This window comes from Tarenaya hassleriana, unplaced genomic scaffold (assembly GCF_000463585.1).
Source record: "Tarenaya hassleriana unplaced genomic scaffold, ASM46358v1 Cleome13, whole genome shotgun sequence".
NCBI lineage: Eukaryota > Viridiplantae > Streptophyta > Magnoliopsida > Brassicales > Cleomaceae > Tarenaya > Tarenaya hassleriana.
Genome location: NW_010963495.1, coordinates 189158 through 214948, shown reverse-complemented (window position 1 = coordinate 214948; position 25791 = coordinate 189158). Strand labels below are relative to the sequence as shown.

General features: G+C 32.4%; 7 protein-coding genes across 8 annotated transcripts in view; 6 read left to right on the top strand and 1 right to left on the bottom strand.

Annotated features, from left to right (window-relative positions):
* Positions 1 to 4118, top strand: part of LOC104807178 (probable serine/threonine-protein kinase kinX) — a 5089-nt gene extending 971 nt beyond the window's left edge. The window contains exons 2-5 of the mRNA XM_019201815.1: positions 19 to 1822; positions 2238 to 2299; positions 2386 to 2988; positions 3619 to 4118. Of these exons, the coding sequence (XP_019057360.1) occupies positions 19 to 1721 (1703 nt within the window). The 3' untranslated portion in view covers positions 1722 to 1822; positions 2238 to 2299; positions 2386 to 2988; positions 3619 to 4118. The remainder of the gene's footprint in view (positions 1 to 18; positions 1823 to 2237; positions 2300 to 2385; positions 2989 to 3618) is intronic.
* Positions 4119 to 4606: 488 nt separating this feature from the next.
* LOC104807830 (proline-rich receptor-like protein kinase PERK2) lies at positions 4607 to 4930 on the top strand. The gene has a single exon (XM_010533254.1). The coding sequence runs from the start codon at positions 4607 to 4609 to the stop codon at positions 4928 to 4930; it is 324 nt and encodes a 107-aa protein (XP_010531556.1).
* A 532-nt stretch (positions 4931 to 5462) lies between these two features.
* LOC104807829 (vegetative cell wall protein gp1) lies at positions 5463 to 5816 on the top strand. Its single transcript, XM_010533253.1, has one exon. The coding sequence runs from the start codon at positions 5463 to 5465 to the stop codon at positions 5814 to 5816; it is 354 nt and encodes a 117-aa protein (XP_010531555.1).
* A 1669-nt stretch (positions 5817 to 7485) lies between these two features.
* On the top strand, positions 7486 to 7861 carry LOC104807177 (defensin-like protein 22). Its single transcript, XM_010532343.1, has 2 exons — positions 7486 to 7553; positions 7680 to 7861. The coding sequence occupies exons 1-2, from the start codon at positions 7496 to 7498 to the stop codon at positions 7859 to 7861; spliced, it is 240 nt and encodes a 79-aa protein (XP_010530645.1). The 5' UTR covers positions 7486 to 7495.
* Positions 7862 to 18317: 10456 nt separating this feature from the next.
* LOC104807176 (defensin-like protein 22) lies at positions 18318 to 18923 on the top strand. Its single transcript, XM_010532342.1, has 2 exons — positions 18318 to 18473; positions 18607 to 18923. Exons 1-2 carry the CDS (start codon positions 18332 to 18334, stop codon positions 18786 to 18788), a joined length of 324 nt encoding a protein of 107 aa, XP_010530644.1. The 5' UTR covers positions 18318 to 18331; the 3' UTR covers positions 18789 to 18923.
* A 1012-nt stretch (positions 18924 to 19935) lies between these two features.
* On the top strand, positions 19936 to 21683 carry LOC104807173. Its single transcript, XM_010532338.1, has one exon. The coding sequence runs from the start codon at positions 19936 to 19938 to the stop codon at positions 21469 to 21471; it is 1536 nt and encodes a 511-aa protein (XP_010530640.1). The 3' UTR covers positions 21472 to 21683.
* Positions 21472 to 24289, bottom strand: LOC104807174 (beta carbonic anhydrase 5, chloroplastic). 2 transcript variants are annotated; one of them, XM_010532341.2, is made up of 9 exons: positions 24043 to 24289; positions 23882 to 23949; positions 23103 to 23246; positions 22938 to 22986; positions 22731 to 22844; positions 22592 to 22645; positions 22285 to 22367; positions 22081 to 22183; positions 21472 to 21903 (listed from the first exon to the last, which is right to left on the bottom strand). In XM_010532341.2, the coding sequence occupies exons 1-9, from the start codon at positions 24121 to 24123 to the stop codon at positions 21700 to 21702; spliced, it is 900 nt and encodes a 299-aa protein (XP_010530643.1). In that variant the 5' UTR covers positions 24124 to 24289; the 3' UTR covers positions 21472 to 21699. The 2 variants fall into 2 exon arrangements, with proteins under 2 accessions (XP_010530643.1, XP_010530641.1); XM_010532339.2 differs by having other exon boundaries at positions 22081 to 22186; positions 24043 to 24288.
* Between the last annotated feature and the right edge of the window lie 1502 nt (positions 24290 to 25791).

The following is a 25791-nucleotide window of genomic DNA, read 5'->3' as shown; positions in this document are numbered from 1 at the left end:
ATCCTTGTTGATGATCAGTTCAGCAGCAGCAGCAGCGCCAGCAGCTTCAGCAGCCGTCGCAGCAGTATCTACATGTAAGGCAAGAACAAACGGAGTCGATTAGAAGTGGTTCTAGTGGTTCTAGTGGTAGTAGGAACTACAAACAACCAGTGAAGGAAGATAAATTACTGAATTTGAACAATGCAACCGAAAGGGCTCAACCAACTCAATTCCCTGACTCGGACAAGCTAGGCTGGTCCATCGGCTTGGCTCATCAGAATCGTTCGTCTGAGACATTGTGGCCGCCTGACTCCACTCGGTCCTCAAAGCCAACGAGGCCGTCTGAGCCGATGTGCCCGGTTGAGCCAATGTGCTCGGTTGAGCCTATGCGGCCCTCTGAGTCTATGCGGCCATCTAAATCGTCACATCTGTCTGATTCGTTGTGGCCAGCAAAGTCAACCAGGTCTTCAGAGCCAATACGGCCCTCTGAGCCAGTGAGACCATTTGAGCTACCGAAGCCAACCGAGCCTCTGCTGCATGCTGAGCCTATGCTGACCTCTGAGCTTATGCAGCCATCTGAATCTGTACATTCGTCTGAGACATTACGATTATCAAAGTCAACTCGGTTGTCTGAGCCAGTGAAGCTGTCTGAGCTTCTGCGCCCATCTGAGCCCACATGGCCATCTGAGCCTATGCAGCCATCTGAATCGGTACATTCGTCTGAGCCAATGTGGCCACCTAAGCATTCTCGGTTGTCGGAACCAGCACAGGTGTCACAACCAGTACAGCCATCTGAGCCAATGCCGCCGTCTGAGCCTACCCAACTGGCTAAACCCATACCCACGAGTGAGGTAACGCAGCTGCGTGAGCCTACTCAACCCAATAAGTCTGTGAAGTCATCCGAGCCAAAGGGCCCTTCTGAGCCACCTACTAGGACATCTGAGCCAGTCAAGGCATCAGAGTCAGCTCAGCCCTCGGAGCCGCCTCTCGTCTCTCGGCCTACTGGTCCCTCGCCACCACCTCCAGTCTCCCATCCAACTCGTGTCTCGGAGATACATATGGCTTCCGAGCAAACACTGCCACCGTCCATACAAGCTAGGCCAAGTAGGGTTGCACAGTCTACTACTGCTTCTGAGCCCAAGGCACTGAGTTTCTGGACTACTTGTCCATACTGTTTTGTGCTTTATGAGTATCCTGATATTTACGAGGAATGCGTGCTCCGATGCCAGGCTAAGAGCTGCCGGAGATCTTTTCAGGCAGTTAAGCTTCCTTCTCCACCCCCACTTACTGAAGACGACCGTTATTATTGCTGTTGGGGTTTCTTCCCGATAGGGTTCTCAAAGACGACTGAAACCTCTGATGGGGTTTTGCCAAAACCGGTGCAAAGACAGTCTTCTCCGAGGGTATATTATGACGATGATGATGTTTACGTAGAAATTTCTGAACCTAGTGAGGAGGACGAGGATGACCATGATTGGCGGTGGAACGAGAAGATGAAAAAGAAAGCAAAGATAGGTCAGCCGAAAAAATCACCTGCAAAACCTACTAAGAGGAAGCTTGGAAGACCTCGCAAAGTAATTCAAAATCCATCGACTAGCGAAGCTATTGGGCAAAACGGTGCAGAGTGTGTACCCAAGAGAAGGCCTGGGAGACCTAAGAAACAAGTTCAGAATCCATTATCATATCAAGTTAGTGGAGACGGACATGGTGGTGGATCTGTGGGTCAGTGGGGAGGAGAGTAACATTGAAGGAATTGGCATTTTGAGAAGCTTGATGAGTTCTTTTGTAGTTTGCCGATACTTTCATCGGTGGCAGATGATAAGGTTAAAGGCTGCTGATTGAAGTAAGGCTCTCTTCTCTTTATCTTTCTTTTTTCGGTTTTATTTCTCGTTGGCTGTTGTACTTGTTAATTGTAGTCCTCATTCAAACAATTGTTCGATGTAGCAGTGTTTTAGGTGTATTGTTTTCCTTTGTATCGATCTAGCTTGGGTTTTGTTGTATATTTATCGGGCTATAGGTAGCCACTGTTCCCCTTTCTATAATCTTGTTTTGGTAAGACCCAGTTAATAATGTATTATCTGGGTTTTTTTTTTCGGGGAGCTAATGAAAAGGACGTTATTTAGCGGTTTCATAACTTTGTCTCGATCTATGTCGGATCTTTGGGTTTTACGGATGCCAGATTTGTTGGTTTATGCCTCTAAACTTGGAATGATTTACTCAAAGAAATATGGCCTCTTGAGGTTTTTTTGGCTTTTCAGTCTAATTGATAATATCAGGAATAATGCTTGCCTAAAGGGGTTGAAGATATCAAATGTTCAAGGTGGGTGATGTCCATTTTAGCTCGTTTTTTGTTATTTATGTTTGCGCCATTAGATTCTTCTGCATTGTTGGTAATTTATTCAGTAGCTGTTGCAGGATGCCAAACTATCGCCCAGACGCTGTATTGGTCTTGTGCGAGTAACAAAGTATGTTCTCCTTTTGCTCCTTATGATGAAAATTATGGCTCTGAACCATGTTATATTCGTGTTTTACGACTTTTTTTGCGATGTTAGTGGTAGGTCATAATTGAAAGATGGTTCTTTCTGGATCAAATGTTTTATCGAGTTCTTAACTTTTCGTTGCTGTTTCTGTTTATACGAGTCGAAAGTGCAGGTCTTTCTCAAACTGACAGAAGCGGCAGGATGGATGACCGTCTATCGTTGCCTGCGGAAAACAGACTCGGCCTTTTTCCCCATTCACTCTGTGCCTGAAACACAATAACAAGTTTCTACGATGGGTTGGATTAATACTCTGCATCTTCTATGTTTTCTTTTCTGATTATTTGCCTTGATGACGATTGTTCCTTACGACATCTGGATTCGTCAAGACGGCGATCCAATTCCAGAAGCTATTTACGATGTTTTTTGTTTTAGTTTGGTGCAGAGATAAGAGCGCCTTTCGTCGCCTTTTTTGAGCTTCGAGTATCGAATCCAATTTACTACAACACCAAACATTTGGAACTCATAACGGGTAAGTTGTTTATCGGATTTGATAATGCAAAACCTGGCGAGATCATCTTCACCGTTATATTGCCTCTGTTTTACTTAAATATTCATAGGTTCTACTTCAATTTCCACTTGTTGCTCAAATCTTGGTCCGTTTGGTTATTCGTGGAAATACCCCGCCGTAAATAGTTAAACTCTGTTTTAGGAAGCTAATGGAATGTAGGATCAGAAAGAAGAGAAAATCTTGTGAACCATCTAACTAGTCTTTGTTTGATTGAGAACTGTCTTGATCTTATGAATCATTTACATGTTTCTATTTAAGTTATTAACTCTTTTTTTTATTTATTTGACATAATTTCTAAGCCGTCCTTATAACTGGCTTGATCATGATTTGTTGAAGTACTGTGGTAGGCTTGGGGCGAGACATGCAAAGCCTGTTGTACTTAAATGAAACTGGGTTAGACTCGGCTGGGTTTGGTTTGGTTACAAAAAAATAACAATCGTGAAAAAAATACTGTTTCATTTCATAAATGTAGCATATGACACGTCCAACTTAGTAACTCTTCCATCGATGTTGGGTACAATATCTGAATATAGAACATCAGAAACACCATGTAAATATTGCAAAGAATGTTTAATAGTATTCCAAATTTAGGGTTCGGATTCAGGCTTTAGAAGGTGTTGAGAAGAACGGTATGGAAGGAAAACTCGGTCTCGGAAAACCAGGAAGTTGAGGCAAACCAGGCCGCATCGGAAGATCGGAAAAGCTGTGGAAAACCAGGAATCTTAGGCAATCCAGGCCGCTCTGGGAGGAAACCCGGGACTTCCGGGAATTTCGTCGCAGGAATTTGCTGGAAAAGCTGTCTCGATGCAAGAGCGGAACTGATCATGCACAAAAACGTAAGAGCCACCAAGAAGGAAGTAACTGAGAGAGGATCTTGAATGAAGCCATTGTTGTTTTGTTGTCTCATCTCATGGATCCATGAGGTTTATATATAGGAGAAGAGCTTGAAGGAAGTAACTGAGAGAGGATCTTGAATGAAGACAATAAGAGGTTGTGCTAGATTTGTCTCTGATGGTTTTAGGGTTTGTCGCTTTGACTTTGAGATTGAATCTTTTGACCAATTACAAGAAATACTAAACTGTTAACCTTCACATTCGCTGGATAAACAAACCAAAATCTTATAATTAGATAGTGATTATCCAAGCCTCATAAGGTTAACGAAAGCATATTTCTTTATTTTATTAGAACATCTGATCTCGAACCTGAATGATTGTTTTTATAAATTTCATGGGTTTAGGTTATAACTGTTGTTAGCTCACGAAAAAGGCTCTCTTTCAAGAAAAAAATTTAAATTTATTTTTGTATAATTTTAATGGTTAGTCCAAAATCCTTTCTAGCGTTTTATTTGCCGTGAGCAAACAATTTGACCAATATATGGGTAAGGACTTGTTGAACCAATTTACTCGAATCTATCAGATGTGAAGCAAACACCTTTAGAAGTTGAACTAACAATTATATTTTAAATATTTTACTAAACCGATTAATAATTAAGCCCATGTACGTAACATTTTGGATAATGCAGCTATATATATAATTGCTCAAAACTCTTTTGCAACAGAAACCAGCCAAGAGCAATACAATGGCCTCTCGCAAGATCATCTCCGTTGTCTTCTTCGTCGCTCTCTCCTTCTCTAATATGATAGATATCGGTGTAGCTTCTTCACGTCTTCTCCTCCAGCTGCCTCAGATTCCTAATCTGCCGAATCCCGGGACAGTGGGATTGCCTCCGTTGCCATTTCCGACTGCTCAGCCTTCCCCCCCGACGGTCCTAACCGCTCTCCCTCCGCTTCCGAAGGTGGCGTTGCCTCAACTCCCGACGACAATGCCATCCCTTCCCACCAATTTCCCGTCCATCCCTTTCCTCTCCCCGCCTCCTTCCGCTTCTGCTTCTACTCGTCCTTGAGCCATCATCTCATTGTCCATCTTCTCAATCTTTTTATGACATATATATATATATATATATATATATATATTGAGTGGTGTTGTCTTATGTATTTCTTGATTTATATATACAACTTTAATCGGGGCATATAAAAAAAATCTATTTGAAAAAATAAATAAAAAAAGTATCTTGGTACTCTTAGTTATAAACAGAGCCCTAATACAAAGAGTAATTTGTCAATTATACGATCACTTTCAACATGCGACATATGGTTTTTTGTTAACAAACAATTAGTGGTAAAGAATAGCGAAAAAAAATTCAAAGATGCTAACGACTTTTTTTTTTAAAAAATTATTATCGTAATTTGTTTAGAGAGATGAGTAAAACTAACGCACTAAAAAATCATTAATCCCAAAAATAGAGCCCAACGAAAACCTCAAATTCTGACCATCTCGTTGAGTCATGCTCTTATATAAACCCTAATTCAGAGGAGAAAACCAACAAGAAAAGAAAAAGAAAAAGAAAAACTCGCAAACACACAAAAGCATAAACAATGGCTTCTTCATACAAAACAACCTCGGTTACTTGTCTTTTGATGGCTGTGGCATCCTTGTTGATGATCAGTTCCACCCTCGCGGCAAGACCACTTTCCCAGCCATCTCACCTAACCCCGAATTTTCTGGTATTCCCGATAAACCCTAAACCTGGTTTTCCTAGCAACCCCACGCCTATTCCTGGTTTTCCAAGCATCCCTACGCCTATTCCTGGTTTTCCGAGCATCCCTACACCTGTTCCTGGTTTTCCGAGCATCCCCAGTTACCCTTTTCCTAGTTTCCCCAAACCCGGTTTTCCGACTATGCCGTTCGTCTTCTCGCCTCCTCCTTCTACCGCTTCCACCAAAGCTTGAGTAAATTTTGTTGAAAATTAAAATCTGCAATGTGGGCAAACAGTGATCTAAACTTTTGTTTTGTCCTCAGGCCATGTAACCAACATTCATGATTCATGTATTTTCGTATTTAATATATCGGTTGTTTGCAAGCGTTATATGAATGTATGGTATGGTATGGTATGTTTTGCAAGATAATCCAAACTTGGTAGTTCAACCGATAACATGGGGGCACAAAAGATATATTGCTTTCCGAGTTCGAACCTTAAATTTGGAGAGAGTGTATATTTCAAATCAAATGATTGTATACAGCCCCCAAGATTAGTTTTCGGTTTCAAAAAAATTGTTTGCAAGATGTTTTAGAATGTGACAAAATAATCTTACATAAATAGAAACAAAGCAATTAACCGCCAATAACCGTCTTTGACCAATTCAATAACTCTAAACTAATTAAAAACTGGGCCAACTCTTCCATTTACAGCAAAAAGAACCTCCAACAAAGAGTAGTTTATTGCCAAGGTTGTAAGAGATGAAACAACTTTAGTATTTTTTTTTTCTTTTTGGATTAATAGTATGGTAAATTAAACATTTTCCCAAATATATATATTTGATTTCACTAGTGGAGAGGATGGACAATTAATTGCGTGACTAAAAATTTACTCTGAACCTAGAAGATTAAGTAGCCGAAGACCCAGTGAATTTTCTGATTATAAAAAAAATATATTTGTTAGACATCATTTCATGTTATAAGAATAGCATCATCGTATAAGAACGTCAATGACATAATTATGTGCTTAGCTCGATCACATTGACACCGGGAAAAAAAAGAGGCGAAGTGAATTTTTAGAGAGATTTTGATTTTTTTAGGGAATCGACTCCGATAACTTATGTTGAAAATTTAAACACAGACAAATTTCTGATCTATAAATCATGTTGGACAGGGTTATGTATTTTCCTTTCTTAATAACAATAAGGAAATTTAATGAACGTACATATATGATATGTTTCTATAAGTTAGGGATTTATTTGACAAGAAAAAAAGTTGGAGGTTCAATCTCGCAAAATTGAGAAATTCATATATTTTTTTTCTAATTTCCCTATCAACAAATCTTTAAGACTAATTTCTCACAATTTTTTTGTGGTTTGTTCCAAGAACTCGTCACGTGACTCCTATATTAATGTAAATGCACCCCATTAACTCAATCTCAAAATGAAAATTAAAAACTGTATGCATCAATAAACTATAAGTAGATTTTGGATATGAAAATATTGTTTTAGTTTGAACATCACATTCGTACCTTATGAAACTTGGGCTACCACTTTGCATTGCAAGATATAGTATGTTTTTTTTTATCAAAGAAATAGTGATATAATAACTGAAATATATTAACAATTTTTTATATATATTCTTGTAATTTGTAAAATGAAAAACAATCGAACTCACCTTAGAAAGATCCAAAAATAGGGTCTAACAAACCTCACATCGCATCAACACTCTTTTGCTAATGTATAATGCTATTACCAGTTTTAGTTGTCGTTTTCTATTTTAAAGATGAAACGAGTGAATATTGTGACTTCGACAGTTTAGGACATAACAATGTGTAATATTGACATGGCTATAAATAAGAGAAAGTACGGGCAATGTTCATATACCTCAATTAAAAAACACGACAAAAATCTTGAGACAGAGAATATAAACCATGGCCAACATGAAAGTCATCTCCTTTGCTTTGCTCGTTGCTCTTCTCTTCTTCGCCGGTTTGTGTCTCTCCATAATCGAAACACGATAACGATACGATAAAATCTCGATTGCTCACACTTTGACATGGCATTCATGATCTGAATTTCATTATCTATATGTTATATATTTTGCGATATTTTCAGATGTTGAAGTGGCGATGGGCGATGATTCCCTGTGCTGCAACACTCACCCGAAGTTTGGGAAATGTAATACAAATCACGACGAAGAAAGATGCAACCAGTGGTGTCTCAAAGGTTGTTCGAACCAGAAGGGCGGCTTTTGCAAACACTTTTCTCATGGCGGGCAATGCCACTGCTACTGCTAAGAACCAAACCAAAATACTATCTTTATTTATAACAATATGTTCGCTTTAAATATGTCATGTACTATACATATATATGTTTCAATCTGTAATGACAATGGATGACTCATGAATAAAATTATTATTATTATTATTATTATTATTATTATTATTATTATTATTATTATTATTATTATTATTATTATTATTATTATACTTAACATTTTGCTCGCTTTGGTACATATCATGATCATCTACTACAAGCTAGGTCTAGGATTTAAAAAAAAAACAAAATTTGGGCAATCGAGGAGATGAGACACGGGATCGAATAATTAATATAAGTTGATGGTACAAGAAGACAAGTCTATGATTTCAGAAGTAATGGGACGTGAAATTAGAAATGGATACAAGGAATAGACGGTGTAATATATCTAGGATAATCCCGACCTAGGTTCAAGTCTCCATTTGCGAAAGGAAATTCACTTGAACTTTTCCGATCCTATGAGAGATGTAGTTGGGGTGAAAGATCGGTTAACTGATTATAAAAAAAAAATTCAAGATAATGCACTAACTTGATCAACACGTTAAAAAATAAAGTCGATTAACAATATATAGTATTGACGACTCTGAATGAGTCCACGATATACCCTTTTGTTTTTGTGTCGACTTAAACCATAAAGTTATTTCAGTATCTAAAAAGTATATTATATTTATATGTTATATTATATATATTATATGAGATGTTATCCTTAGCATTTTGATAAAAACTTGTACATTTCTAAATTAACATATGTTATTACCAAACCTTGAATATAGGACTGTAATTAATTTCTTATAATTGTTTTGTGGTTTTCTAAGAAATCGTCACGTGACTCCTACAATGCAAATGCACTTCATTAAATAGTTCTAAACTCAATCTTGAAACGAAAAATAGAAATTGCATGCATCAATCATCTATCTATATATATAAAAGTAGAGTTGATTGATACGGGGATGACACGTGTCAAATATATATGTTAATGTAAAAGGCCATAAATAGATTCAATCAATATATTTATTTATAACCAATAATTTTATTGTCATTAGACGAAATTTAATTCAATACCAGACTTAATTAAATAAAATATTAAAATTTATATTTCTTTCTCAATATCATAACTTTATTAATGTATAATTAATTTAAGTAAAAGTCAGCTTTGAATTTATTGAATAATAATTATTTCATTTAATGAATTTAAACTATAAAGGGCGGTGCTTTCAACCCACATTCATGATAAGTATCAATCCTTTTTTTTTGATAATTGGCAGTGTTTGAAATCAAAGACGGAGTCCGATTCGTTCAGGTTGGTAATTCGATTTTAAATTGTTTTGTTTTCTTTCTTCTTTTTTTGGGTAAAATTGTTTTTTCCATCTCGATTCTTATAATCTTTCGAGATAGTCAAATGCTTTTGTAATCTACATATACGTATATTATATTTGTTTTTATATTTACTAAAAGTTAGTATCTAAATATGTACGTTTGTGTATCTATGGTTCTTTTCACAATTCACGCAATAACGATGTATCTTTAAACTGTAAAAAACTGGAAACAAATTTAGTAATATCGTTATTGATCGAATTAAATTAATTATAGGAATTGAAAAATCAGATACAGTTAGTGATTTCAACCCATGCGTGATTGGATCGGATGAATATATATCATAATTATCGGTGTATTATGGTCAGATTTCTAAGTATATGGGACAAACAAAAGATTAATAGACAAAAGATTTCTAAGTATTATGGTCATGTATTTTTAGAGAACTCTACTGCAAAATCGATGTTGACTTCCTCCATTATAACTTTATTAATAAATAGTCAATTTAGTTTTTGAATTCAGTGAACAATAACTACAATTACTAATTAATTCTAAGTTATAAATAGTGATTATGTTTTCATGTACGATATTCATCAGCACCCAATGTACGAATAGACAGATTATTTTTGTATTTCAGGTTAGTGGTCCAATCCAGTTTTTTTAGGTTGGTATATATATTTTTTATATTTGTTTAGTAAGAATTTTTTAATTTGCTTTGATAATAATGAAACTTAATCAACCAAACATATACTTTGGTATTGTTATCAATTTATTATGGTATTGTTATCAATTTATTTAATATATGTAAATATAACATTTTATTGGTAACAAAATATATATTTTAAATTTTTTACCGTTTATATCATAAATATATATTATATATGTTTATATACTGAAAGTGAAAAATTATTTTTTTGTTTTTATTTTCTATTTATTCTATTTTTTTTATATAGAATCAATTTTTTAAATTGATTTTAATAACAATGAATCAATCAACAAAAATAGTTTGTTAATGTTATCAATTTGTTAAACATAACTTTTAATTTGTTTGCATTATAATTTTATGTGTTTATCAGAACAGTTGCAAGTATGAGTCTTATAGATCGTTTTGATCAAGAAGCAGGTGGCAAACTTGGAGAGAAGGTATGTGTTTTTGGTTAGTTTTCACAATGTTTTGATATCATTGTGATTTATCCATTATTAATATTGAATCAGGAACTAACTATATAATTATAAAACGTTATGCGTAATGTAGTTGTAATTTTTGGTTAGCCAACATTTGAAAAGACAATCTAAATAGTTATAATTTTATTTTATATAATAACATATTTATTCTTAATTTTTTTTTTCAATTTTTACCTTTAATATTTGCTGTAGAAAAATAATGGTTATTCCACATTTGATCAACTTGATAGAAGTCATGGTAAATGGAAAATAGTTGTCCGTGTCATTCGTTTTTGGGAATCGCGGAACTCATGGTATATCTCTTAATTCAGCGGTAGAATAATAACAATAATATTATATTATATTATATTATATTATATTATATTATAGTTTTTTGTTTGGGTTTTTTTATTATGAATATAGTATTTTTCTAAAATAAATTTTTTATTAGTTTCCTATAGAATTTGGATTAGATTATTTTAATTTTTAAAAAAATCATATCCCACCTATTTTAAATCAGATTTAATTTATATATATAATGTATAATTATATTTGTTTCTATGCAATTTTGTTGTTAACGTTGAATTCAAATAATGGTAAATAAAATTTTTTATTTAAAACAACTTGCACAAATTAGATTTATTTTGTTTCTATATTTAAATCCATACTTAAAATTTCATACATATACGTATGTGAATATGTTTATGAAAAAAAGATTGATGGATACTTTTATAACTTTGTAATCTAATATTGTTATGAGAATCCTTATAGAATAAATAAGGTATATTTATTTATAAGAATTTAACGCAAAAAAACTTCTATATAAACGTATATTTTATTATCTTAGTTTTAAACTCTTATATATACAGAGATATATTTTTAAATATTATAGAAAAATAAAATAGATCTGATGATACAATATATTTATATTATTTTAAAAAATGTATAATTCCAAGCAAAATTCTTTTTAAAATTTTCTTATATTAATATCATATATAATATGTAATCTATATCTTTATTTTATTTATAAAAAGTCAAAGAATATGTTTTTATTTCTTATTTTTTGTTTAAACTGTTTGTTTTTTATATTTGATTAGTAGTATTTTTCTGAATTTACTTTGATGACAATGAAGATTAATCAGCCAAATATATCATTTGGTTAGTGTTATAAATTTGTTAAATGTAAGTAAACATAACATTTCACTGGTACCAAAACATATATTTAATTTTTTTTATATTTATATCAATATATATTATATATGTTTATATATAGAAGTAAAAAAATTATTTTTGTTTACCAACTTTTGTTTAACATGTTTGTTATATATATATATATAATTTTATTTTTTGATTTAAGTTTACTAACAATGAATCACTGGTTATATAGTTATTATTCTCCACATCTATATATATAAAATTTCTATTTAGAACAATTTGGTGGATCAACCTAAACATCACTTATGTTGCATTTTGTTAAATTTTATTAATTTATATAAAATATAATATTTATCTGCTAATCATATTTTTAATGTTTTAAATATGATATCCCACCAATTTTTGTGTGTAAATACATATATTATTTCATTCAACGATTGTCTAATTCATATAAATATAATGAATAAATATACTATATTGCAAATAATGTTGTTATTGATCAAATAAAATTTATTGTAGGAATATAAAAATCAGATGCATCCAGTGATATCAACCCACGTAGGATTGGATCAGATAAGTATACATCATAGTTATCGGTGTATTATGGTCAGATTTCTACGAATATGGGATGAACGAAATCCTTTCAATGGGAATAGGTTCAATGGTATCGGATTCTTATTAATTGATGAAAATGTACGTTCTAATTAATATTGATTTTCTTATACTATGTTTATTAAAAATCTAATCTTTTCTACTTATAATGTTGCAGGAAAATGTTGTTGAAGGAAAAATATTTGAGGATCATGCAGAAAATTTTAAAAATATAATAAACGAGAGAGATATATTTTTAATCAGACATTTCAAGATTCTACCAAATAAATATATATACAAATTAACGAACAATAAATTTCGTATTTATTTTACAGAATATACTACTATTGAAAAAGTTGTTGTAACTACTTATAATATTGCCAAAGAAAAATTTCGAATATGTTTATACGATGATTTGTTGGCGTTGGCAAACAAAAAACACGATCTACCAGGTATGTGATAATATAAAAAAAAACCAAAAAAACAATATTGGATTTTATAATTAATATATTCTCTAATGTTGCAGATATTATTGGAGTTTTAGTCGCAATATAAGGATCAAATTTACGAATGCCGTCGTCAACTCAGAAAATTATTCTTCGTTTATTATTGGAAGAGTAAGTTTTTAAATTTTATTTATACTGCAAAAAATATCATTTTTATAAAATTTTAACTAAATTAGTTTTATACAAACTAACATATAATTTCAATTAAAAAACCAGCAACAATATCGTCAAGCTTTCGGTATGGGATGATCTCGCTGCTGAACTCCGTTCACAAATTCATAGATTGAATGTCAGAAAAAGTATCGCAGTCATTACGGGTGTAAATCCAAAGATTATTCACGGTAATTATTTAAAACAAATTAATTTCTAAATATTTGATAGTTTAATATTTAAAAACCATTATTATTGTTATATTGAGTTTACTAATACTTTTTATGTATCAGGTGTTCTATCACTCAACACATCAACATCTACAAAGATTTACATAGATGAAAAATTGAACATTATCAAAAATTTCCGTTTAAGGTAAATAAATTATATCATTCTTGAAAAAAATCTATATTTATAATATTTACCAAAATAATTTTTATTATTACCTAATAACTGAATTTTTGGCAGGCATTGAAGAAAGTCACACAAGTACTAAAGACAACCATAATAAATCAGTTACAGTGAAATGGTAAAATATCTATGCAGTAATAACGATATTATGTCATTGATTTAATTTTGTTTGTAAAAAAAATATAATAATATTTTTATATTATTAAAGTTTTCTATTTATATTTAGTTCAACTCAAACAACTTATCTTAATTTTTACTACAATCATAATAACAAATTAAATACAAATACAAACGTCAAGTGTTTCATATCATACTACAACTCAAAACCATCATAAAATCATTACAATCAACCAAACCAATTGATTTAATAAGAACCGAAAAAATATTCAATTTTAATTTACTAATGTGGCATGGTCACGTAGTAAATTTTAATTATCTGTCCTATATTTACTTATCGCAATTCACCAAAATTTAACGTCATTGGAGATGGTGTATCAAATTGTTAAACATTTTGAGATTCGAGATTTCAAGTCTATACGATACATGCAGATTATTACCTAGATTAAAAATAAAGACTTAAAAATAAAAACGATCAACAAAATATAAAAAATGATAAGAGAAACATATAAAGAAAGAAAATAATGGTAAACATATTACGGATAACTACAAATTTTATAAAATTTATGAATAAATTATATTTTACTAATTATAGAATGGGATATAATACCTCATACTATTATATTTAGATTCATCCTTATCATCTTATTATTTTCACACTATGACAAAAAAATATTTTAATAGAATAATTTAAATGATAAATTTCAAACAAAATTTATTATATTTAATTTTAAATATAATAAATTATTGAAATTCGTAAATATTCAGTTCGCGCGATTCGCGCGGGTTATTACCTAGTATATATAAAAGTAGAGTTTGTGTAAGGGGGGTTTGATCACGTGTCCTTTTTTGTTAAGAATATGAAAGGTGATTTTCAAAAATCAAATCTCATTAAAAAAACAAGGGAATACACATTCATTGAAAATGTTTAATTATAGGATACATTAGTTACAAAGTCCAAGGAGTCACACGGAAATTTAGTCTAGCATTTATGGCACATATATATCTTCTTTTTTACTCTTTATTTATAATAACTAAATAGTTTATACGTAAGAGATATTTATATATATAATAATTATATTCAATATTTTAATGTTTAATAAAATGTAGTTGAAAAGTCTTCATATTTTTTGTGTATATAATAAATACATACATGAATTTACATTTATAATATCAAAGATGCTTACTATTATATAATTAGATTAGATTCCATGTTCTTTTATTTCATATGGTGACCTCTTTGAACAATATTTTTCCATGGGAGAAAATTACACATCCGCCACTTTTCTAACACTTGGAACCAATCAGAGCGATGCCATGAGAAGGAGATGGTTTCATTCTTCGTATCGTTGATCATCTTGAGGTACGATTCCATTCATATTTTTTAATTAGCGATACGTTTTTTTATCCGTAATAATCGCTCGGTTTTTTCCTTAAACTTTTCGTTATTTGAGGTAAATCTCTCAAAAAAAAAATTTCCCTAATATTATGAGGTGGAGAAGAAGCCATGCAGCTCTTAGAGCACTCGGTCAAAGATTCAACAAGTAATTTTATCTGCACTGTGTGATTGTGTATACTAAATGGTTTGAAACATCAAATTCATTGGGATTTTTTTTTTCCATAAGAATCGAAAAAATCCGAATAACTAGAGATTTCAATGAAGTAATGAATGAATTCAGCGACGAGAGTTGGTCGGTGATAGAGTGCAACGATGAGCAAAATGGTTTGTAGTCTGGGTGAAAAAATTATTAATTTATTCATCTGTATTTTTTAACTAATCAAATCTTTTTTTCTCATATTGTATTTTTTTTCTACCTTTAGACTGTTTTTTCTAGGATTGAATTAGTTTGAAATCTGGTTTACATGTTAATGTTGTAATATTCTTAATTTGCAGATTTTACTTTTACCATAAAAATGTAGAGTTTATATAATTTATTTTGTTTTGTATAATGTTATTATGTCTTTGGGTTGTTGTCGTTGTCGTGTGACACAATAGGCAAAATTTAAAGAATCTTAAAATAGAAGCCAAAACGAAGAAAGACGTTCATGTTGGCTAGGTAGGAATGTAGTAAATAGTTTTTTTTAGAGTTTTCATTGAATTTTACGGTTAATTTTTTTTTATTGTATATTTTGTTAGATATTTTTGTTGTCGTGAGAAACATCAAATGGATGGTTCTATTTTTAAATGGTATGCGTCGTTTGTCCATAAATTTAAACAATATTTTTTCTAGGGTTTATGACGATGACGTGGTAGAGCTCCCTATTAACGAGAGAGTTCCATAAGACCCTTTAAAAGAGAACAATATTTTCTTAAAGTTGGCAAATATATATATAGTTCGATAAGTCATTGTTATATGTGCAGATTATTGTTGTTGTTGTTGTTATTATTATTATTATTATTATTATTGTGAAGTAGATTATTGTAAACTTTCAGTTATCTTTCTATATTTTTCTAAGAGTTCATCTTTAACATTCTTTATATGTCATTTAAACTATTCAGTAATATTCAATTTTAAGTAAGAAAAAAAAAAGATTTCTCATACTACAAGAGTTAACTTTTTGGTTTATTGAATATGCTTCGCCTTGCAAGACAACCTCAATTTTCAAAGTTCCAAAATATTATTTCACATTTCTCCGATTTTATTCCTTATGTTTTTTTACCTAATTTCATGTAAATTTTGATAATGATTTGTATTTATTTTCTAATCAACTATTTTTTTGAACAAATTATTTGAAGAATTTTATTATTCTCATTGATCAAAACATATTTTTAAAATTTTAAAAGTTATTATTTAATGGGTATTTTCTTATTTTTACAATATTCAACTAAATGAGACCACAAAATAAATTGATTTTAGATATAATTTGATCGCTTATGATTAAAATATATAACACATAAATATTACATAATATTAATTTTATTTTTTATAATAAAAGTGATCAAATATTATTTGTATATAATTTAATAATATAAATCTAAAAGTAAAATATATTATATTTAATTTTTAAATTAACAATAAAATTATTTAAAACTTGCATATATATTTATTCCACACAAAAAAATTAGATAAGTTTTTCAAAATATATATTATATTTAAATTCATTTAAAAATAATAATAAATATATATTAAATTTTATTACCAAATCAACCATAAAAACGAAAACCATAATCAAATTACTCTTTCCTATTTATTCGTCTTTTCACAAGGGAAAAAAGTTGTACTTTTACCACGAGAATTTAACTTTGGCTTTGAATGGGGATGAATTTTATTTTGGATTTTTAGTTTTAGTTTTAGTTTTTGGTTTTTAGTTTTTGGCTTCTATAATATTTGAAAACTAAACAAAAAGTAGCTTTTGATTTCTGTTTGATTTTTCCACTAAAATAGTTTTCCAAGTTTTTAGGAAAAATAATTTTGTAAAAACCTGAATGATAGTTTTTTTGGTTTTTAAATTCTAAAAACTCCAACCATTAAAGGTCTTTGTCTGTAAGAAAAATCATTAGTACTAAATCGAAAATTCGCATGATAAATCTAAAATGGATCTAACAAAAACTATAAATTGTTGAGGTTTTGGTGTGAAATAATATGAAATATCAGTTTGATCGGATAAAATTCCCTCAAATTTTACTGAGTTTTTATTTAAACTTTCAGATACTTATCAAATCGAATTTGCATATTGTAACAAAAGATCAGACGGGCAGGCAAAACCGTATCAAAGTTTAAGTCTGGTAAATATCGTTAATTTCTTTGAAGTCATAACTTATATGATGGATAATTTGCGAGATGATAATAAATTTGTCATATATATGAAAAACTAAGTCAATGGTTGCATTGCAGAATAAATGAGCTTATAACAGATTGTGAATGGTCAGATAAATCAAATCGAGATGATTATAACAATAAATTTTTTTTTAACAAAGTATAGGTTAAAATAAATGAAAAGATAATAATAAATAGTCTCAATTCAAATTTATTTAAATTAAAAATTGATCGATTTTATATATAATATTATTATGACAAAATATATATACTAAACAAATTTAATATATTTTTATTTTTATTTTTTTGACTAAAAGTAACCAAATTTTATATTGTAAGCAAACTAATACAATCAATTATATTGTAATGAAGTAAATGAAATAATCATTTGATTAGTTTTGTATTTTATGAAATTGGTTGAATTAAATTCATAGATATAGATTTAATATTATAATATTATTTACTATGAGATGTTTATTGAATTAAATATTTATTTATTTATAACACCAACCAAATTTATATTGTTTGTTTAAAATTATATTTGCTAAACTAATGTTACACATATTCTATGAATATCCCTGAGTTTACAAAAAAAATAACAATATTTCATTTCGAGCCATAATTTTTTTTAAATCATTCATTCTATAATCTATATTTAAACCGTTGCTTGTATATCATAGCATTCATAATATATTTATCATTCCGTTATATCCACATTTAAAAAAAAATATTTATATCGATTTAAGAATTTGAATATCGATTTAAGAAATTGAATTAAATTCAAAAATAAAATAAATTACATTTAAAATTTTAAAACACATAACAAAATTATTTAAAATTATATATTTTTTTAGACCGCGCGTTGTGCGCGAGATTTTTTCTAGTAGACATAAAACTTTAAGTAGATTTTAGATATATAAAAAAAATTGTTTTAGTTAGAACATCACATTCGCCCCTTATGAAGCTTGGACAACAAATTTCCATTGAAAGATTTAGTGTTTTTATCAAATAAATATTGATAAAACAATCAAAATATATTTTTTTTAAAATGATCTATTCTTGTAATTTGTCCAAAGAAAAAAAAAATCCAAAAATAGGATATAATTAACTAACCTCAAACTCCATTAACACTCCATCACTAAGGTATAATGTTATTACCAGGTTTTAGCTGTCAGCTTGACAACCATTTCTATTTTAAAGATGAAATGAATGAATATTGTAATTTTGACAGTTTAAAATGTAACAATGTGTAATATTTACATGGCTATAAATTAAGAGGAAGTACATGCAATATTCATATACGTCAAATTCATCGAGATCGAAATCTGAAAAACATAACAAAGATCTCTTGACAAAGAAAGACAAAACAATGGCCAACATGAAAGTCATCTCCTTTGCTTTGCTCGTTGCTCTTCTCTTCTGCGCCGGTCTGTTTTTCTCCATAATCAAAATACGAAAAACACGATAACGATATGATAAAATCTCGATTATTTTCACATTTTGACGTGACATGCATGATCTAAAATTCGTTATTTGTGTTATGTTTTGTGATATTTTTAGATGCTGAAGTGGCGATGGGCGATGGTTCGTTGTGCTGCAACACTCACCCGAAGTTTGGGAAATGTAATACAAATCACGACGAAGAAAGATGCAACCAGTGGTGTCTCAAAGGTTGTTCGAACCAGAGGGGCGGTTTTTGCAAACATCTTTCTCATGGCGGGCAATGCCACTGCTACTGCTAATTAAGAACCAAACCAATATACTACTTTTATTTATAAACATATGTGTTCGGTTTAAATATGTTACGTACTATACATATCTATGTTTCAATCTGTTATGGAAATGAATGAATCATAAATAAAATTATTATTACTATACTTGATATTTTTTTCTGGCTTTGATACATATATCATCATCTACTATATATTTGGGATAAAGAATCCATGTCCACTAGGGGGCCCTTGAGACCGCAAGAACCCGAAAGGTGGCGGTATCAAGATGATGTTGTTTTACATCATGCATAAATTGGGTCGAAGAATTTAATCACAAAGCATATATTGGACGGTAACAATTAACTAAACGTAAAATATGTGAGAACGATATAACTCAAGATCCAAGAAATACTTCGCATGAAACAAAAATATGATGTTGTTTCAAAACTATATAATAAAGGATACCAAAATTTAAAAAAAAACATAATTAGAAAAAAACCATGCATCAATAGCCCTAAAACCATTAGTGTCCATCATCTTCTTACTGGATCTTCTTATATTTATAATTTGCTACATTTTTCGGTGATATATTATTATTGTTTGCTTGGTTTTATTATTATTAGGGAAAATAACATTTTTCTACACAAATTTAATCAAATGCTACCTTTCCATACACATATTTTTAATTTGACAAAAAGTATACTTAATTTCAAAATTTTCCAAATGTCTACACGAATTGTTAAAATTAACGGTAATTACATACATCATCATCATTTTCGTTAAAATTTTTCGGACTCTGTTAACTAATACACTGACATATGATAGTTATAGTAATTATCTAACTAATGCATTAGTTAACAGAATCCGAAAAAATTTAATGAAAATGATGATTACGTATGTAATTACTGTTAATTTTATCAATTCATGTAGACATTTGGAAATTTTTGAATTCAAATGTGGTTTTTTGTCAAATTAAAAATATATGTATGAAAAGATCACATTTTGTAGGAAAATATCATTTTTTCTTCTTATTATTATTATTATTATTATTATTATTATTATTATTATTATTATTATTATTATTATTATTATTATTATTATTATTATTATTATTATTATTATTATTATTATTATTATTATTATTATTATTATTCGATAACGTATGGTTTCGTTTGTCATGCGATTCATCGAGTTCTCTACGAAAGTCTGCAGCTTTATTAGGCGGAGCAGCTCTCAAGAGCAATTTACCATTATCTTCCTCACGAGTTTCTTGCATATTGCTAAATGCTGCAAACACATTAATTCTATCTGCATTATCGCTCCTTCGATCTACCGTAGTTCTTGTCTGTCCTTGCGTAAGAACTCATTCACCATGATTAGACGTTGCGTATCCTCTCCAAAGCTCAGTTTCCATGTCTCCTGTCTCATAATCGCCGTCTTCCTTCTTCTCCAGATCTTCTCCTTCGACCTCAGCCTGTATCCGAAGCAACAGAAGGCAGAAGCCATGAAAAACGAAACCCTCTACCTGGTGGAGAGGCTTCGTGCATCGGTGACCTTTCTTCCCCTCAAAGATCTGCGCTTTTCCGACAAGCCGCAAGAGGGGCATACGTGGTTCATGAGCTCTTTTCATGATAAGCGAGAAAAGGGCGAGGTTCAACACCAAGAGTTCCCGTCCGAATCTTCGAACGGAAGGTTGCTGTGCTTGAAGGGAAACGACGGGCACGATGGATCGTGGAATTACTACGCGTTGGCTTGGCCCGAAGCTCTTCCTTCCAACACCGATCTCCTCGAGGGATTGACGTTCGTTTCGTATAACCATTACAACTATGATAACTTGTGGCATGGGCTATCAGCTATATTTCCTTTTGTTGCTTGGAGCTTGAGAAACAAATGCGAGGAGCCCCAAAGATGGGTTTTGTATCATTGGGGTGAGATCAGGACCAAGATGGGGCATTGGCTCACTGAGTTAATCTCGGCTACTTACAGTAAAAAACCCGAAATTCTTCAGTTAGGTAATGAAAGACCGGTTTGCTTCGAGAAGGCGGTTGTTATGAGACACAATGAAGGAGGGATGTCAAGAGAAAGAAGAACAGAAGTCTACGATCTCCTCAGATGCAAAGCAAGAACCTATTGTAATCTTACCGTACCGAATCCATCATCAAACCCGCATATCGGTATGACATTGCTCATGAGGACAGGCCCGAGATCGTTCAGAAACGTCTCGGCAGTGATCGGGATCTTCAGAAACGAGTGTGAGAGGACGGGCATCTGCGAAATGATCGTAGCGAATTCGGGCAATCTCGGATTCTGTGAACAAGTAGAGCTAATGAGCAAGACAGATGTTTTGGTCTCACCGCACGGAGCACAACTGACAAACATGTTCTTGATGGACAAGAACAGCAGTGTCATGGAGTTCTTCCCCAAAGGGTGGCTGAATCTTGCAGGGGTCGGCCAGTTTGTGTACCAGTGGGAAACTAACTGGTCGGGGATGAGACACGAAGGCGCATGGCGTGACCCGGATGGCGAGAACTGTACGTACCAAGAGAACGATCGGAGATGTATGTCCATTTACAAGAACGGAAGGATTGGATGTAATGAGACATACTTTAGGGAATGGGCAAGGGGCGTTTTAGTTAGGGTTAAGGAAAGAAAGCTAGAGGAGCGTTTGAAACGCAAACGCGTTTTGCGTTCTATCCATACCTGTCAATGTTGATGGAGCTAACTGGTCTTCAAAAAGTTCAGACCAAATACCAATAAGCCATTATACAGTGTCACATATTCTCTCCCCTGTGGAAGATTTAGGACCGAACAAAACCACAACAAACACACAGAGAGACAACCTAGTCTCCAGATAACTCAGTTTTTTTTCCGGCTGATTTTCTCGTAAATTATGTCAGAGAAGAGGAAATCGAATTGCTTATAAAAGTAGAGAAGAGTAAACTTAGCACCAGACTGACCAGTCTTTGATGGTGATTCCCTTTCCTTCCTCGCCAGTTGTGCTTCCTCTGTAGTCAAGCGTCCATTTCTCAAACTTACAGTCCACAAAATCATAGTAGCCGCCGTGGATGGAAAGCAAACCCTTCTTTACTCTCTCTTCGATCCACGGGTAACTAAGCAGGTTCTGCAGTGAACAATTAACCGACTCCTGTAGAAAACGAGACCTCAAACATAAGATTCTCGTTTCTAGTTTTCTTGAATATGTAAAACGCATATCACAGCGAAAGAAACATCAGTTGTTTTCGGTAAGGAAGATTTTCACATGGCCATCAGACAAAGACCTTATGTTAAGGAAGACAAGAGCCAGCATGTAATACACATTTACCTTCTCGCAATGCTGACATTGATGATCAAAGTGGAGGTCGGAAGCAACAGTTTTCGTGCTCGCCCTTGCCCTCTTTCCGACAATTACCCAATTTTGGATGAAACTGCTGAAACGTGAAGAAACTCGATATAGTGAGTATAAACATATCTAGTGCAGTTTTTTCCTGTAATAACAAGATGGGAAGTCCATATAACCCATGAATACCTGGAATCTGCTTCGTCGTCCATGCTCATAAGGGCCCGAATTCCCCCGCAGCGGCTGTGGCCAATAACTAAGATATTCTCAACCTACACAATGAAATGCCATGATCCTTAGCTTCCCAATCGGAAAAGCTCGAAACTTTACATTAAATATACATACAAACGCGTCTTTTCTTCTCCCGGTTTATGGTTCTATTAACAAGGAAAAAGAACCCCAAGGCTGACAAATATTGATCCTTTGCTAATTTCAGGAGTTGCTAAGGAGTTTATCTTATAGAATGCTGAAAGAAGATATAAAGGGAACTACTCACATTGAGAAAATTAACCGAAAACTCCAGAGCAGCTTTTGTTTCCGAAGGTCCTGACTGGAACATCAATTAGACAAACCGGTCATATCATCAAATTGCTGCAATATGCAGAAAAATTTAATGCTTGATGAATTTTGTATACCTCATAAGGGGGTACTAAATTTGCAATGTTCCTAACAGTGAAGGCTTCGCCTGGCTGAAATCCAAGGATGGTGGAAGGACAGACCCTAGAGTCTGCACAAGCAATCACCAGAAACTGTTCCTTAAACCGTTAGCAACAAATCCCTTACCAACCTACCAAAAAAAAAAACTCTAGAGCCGAAGCAAAAAGCTGCAAGATTCAGACAACCTTTGGAAATTGAGCATCTGAAAGATTCTTGAAATGTTCCAAGTTCTCCCTGCTCAAAAACGTATTATCTCGTGAGACAACAAAAAGGGATGATACTCCTCACAAAGACAAAGCGGGCAGAAAAAAGAAAAAGAGAATCTCAGGTCTAGGTGTTCTGACACTAACATATACTTATGCTTTTTAAACATGAGAAAATGTTGTTTCATCTCATCGAACATATCAGCCTTCTTTCCAGTCTCGGCTTTAGCTTCCTGAGTTATTACAGGGGCCTTCTTTCCTGAAGCCATCAATTTTAAGTTTGGAGTTCTCCTGCGAACACCGACATGCACCAATCGACAAAACATTATCGATACAGAAAGAGGAGAGCGAGGGTCACATTGCTAGGCAGAATATCATCGGTTAGAAATCTTTTATCTTCTACCATAATATCGAATGAACAAAACGGAAAATCTAGAACTGTCACACGCAAGATCTTATCTGCGAAATTATTAGAACAAGATATAGAAATTAAGTGGCTTATTCCGACAATGACAACTTCGCTGCACCTCAAGAACGGTGATTCAGTTACAAGAAATTCCGAGCCCCGGAACAAGAAAAGAACAGAAATTTCGAGTTTTCCATACTTTACTGTTCCATTTCTGGTTACTGCTCCGAGAAAGACAAAACTAAATCATTCTCAAGGTGGGATTGCTAAGATGCTTAATTGCTTCAGGCACGTTATCTTGTTCACAATACCGAAAATTCGGGAATGCAACACTCAACCAAAAGATATCAGCCACAACACCAATCCAAATTCGCTAAGTAAACTAACACAAAAGCAAAAGGGCAAATGTACTGCCTTACTGAACCAAGGATCTACGATCTGAGTATCAGACAACAGAACAAAAAATTTGCGAGATGTTATAGAATTCGGACAAGAAAAGTTCATCAAGCCCAAATATTACCTGAACGAAGCTGAAAAACTCAACTGGGTTTTCTCAATTTCCCTCAATTTCACCTCGGAGCCAAAGATCTGCAGCAAAACGCAACAAATTGACAAACCCGGAAACTAAATCGAACCTATTTCAAAATTGAGAGGAACCAAACAGAAAATACATATCCATACCGCTTGTTTTTGCGAGTGAGCGACAGGGTTGGAACAGGCGCGATCTTTGGAAACAGTTAGGTGTCCGGAAATGGCCGCCATTAGAGGGCTTTACAAAGGAAACGCGGTGATGGGTCCGGGAATTACCAACGCTGCATGAAGTAGAAAGGATCAAAAGAGGCTTCATCCGAGAAAAAGAGAGGGATTGAGATTTAAAGTTTTGATTTTTTTTCCCAAAGGGAATAAAAAAAAAGGGGGTTTGGAAAGAAGTGGATGACAATGTTTGTTGTGGCATCGAAGAACATCTCCAACAAAGACGGAGAAACCAAAGCTTTCGTGTCATGTGAGTGTGGTCCCACCGACAGCGTCGGTTGTTTTTAGGTTTCCCTCCCTCTTTTATTATCCTTTTTTTCAACAAAAAAAATTACAAATACCATAATTTTAACAAAATAATAGAGTTCTAATAAGTAGAATTTGACGACTAGAACTAAAAAGAGGTTATTTGATTATAAATAAAAAACAATTAGAATTTGAAGGGTTAGAAAACAAGAATTGTTAAGGTTTTGTGGGAATGGGTGAAACATTCCTCAGATTTCAAAAATCAAATACCATGTATGTGGAAAATTGGTGAAAATTTCGTAGTTTTAGGAGTCAACTTTTTTATAGGTAGAATTTTTTTGGCGAATAAATAAAATATATAAAACACGATCGATAGTAATTGTAGTCTGCTATATAAAATTAAAATTGGATAGTATTTGTTTTATGACATTTTAATATTTTTTTTGTAAAAAAATAAAAAAATGTATATATTTTATTTCCCGATCAGAAGATAGAGAAAAAAAATACCTTAATTTTTTTTTTTTGGGAGTTAGCACCACATTTATTGATATTTGGACTGCAATAAAGTTAAGTTCCAATCTATTAAAAGTCCTTTTGTATTGTTGGGCCTGATGTGTCACTAATGGGGGTATGGCCCAATAGTATCTCAAGGTCCAATCTATTAAAAGTACTTTTGTGCTGTTGGGCCTGATGTATCACTAATAGGCCTGTATGTACGGGTATGGCCCAATACTATCTCAAGGTCCAATCTATTAAAAGTCCTTGTGTTGTTGGGCCTGATGTGTTACTAATGGGCCTGCACATAAGGGTACGGCCCAATACTATCTCAAGGTCCAATCTATTTGGTGTTGTTGGACCTGATGTATCACTAATGGGCCTGTACATATGGGTATGGCTCAATTAGGGGTGGGCACGGATCGGATATCCGGAAAAATCGAGAGATTTGGATTCGGATCCGGGAGGCTCGGGTATTTAACTATGAGATTTGTATCCGGGATTTGGTATTTACGAGTATCCGGGGTACGGGTATCCGGAATAATAGTCGGGTACTCGCGGATATCCGGATCCGGATTTATTTAAGAAAAACAATAATATTCATATATAAAATTTTTAAAACATGAAGATATATTTATAAAAATTGATGAATTATGATAAAATATATAAGACAAAAGAGATAATAAGAGACAAATAATAATAAATTTAATTTTTTTGAATTAATATTAAAAAAATATGAAATTATTTCATCTAAAATAATTGTATTTTATAAAAATGTTATATAAATATAAGATATAATTATTTATAATCATAATACGCGGGTACCCGCGGATATCCGGTTTTAAAAATTCTATTATCCGGATTTGGATCCGGATTCACGGATATTGAAAAATAAGGATTTGGATTCGGATTTGAAAATTACGAGTACCCTAAAAT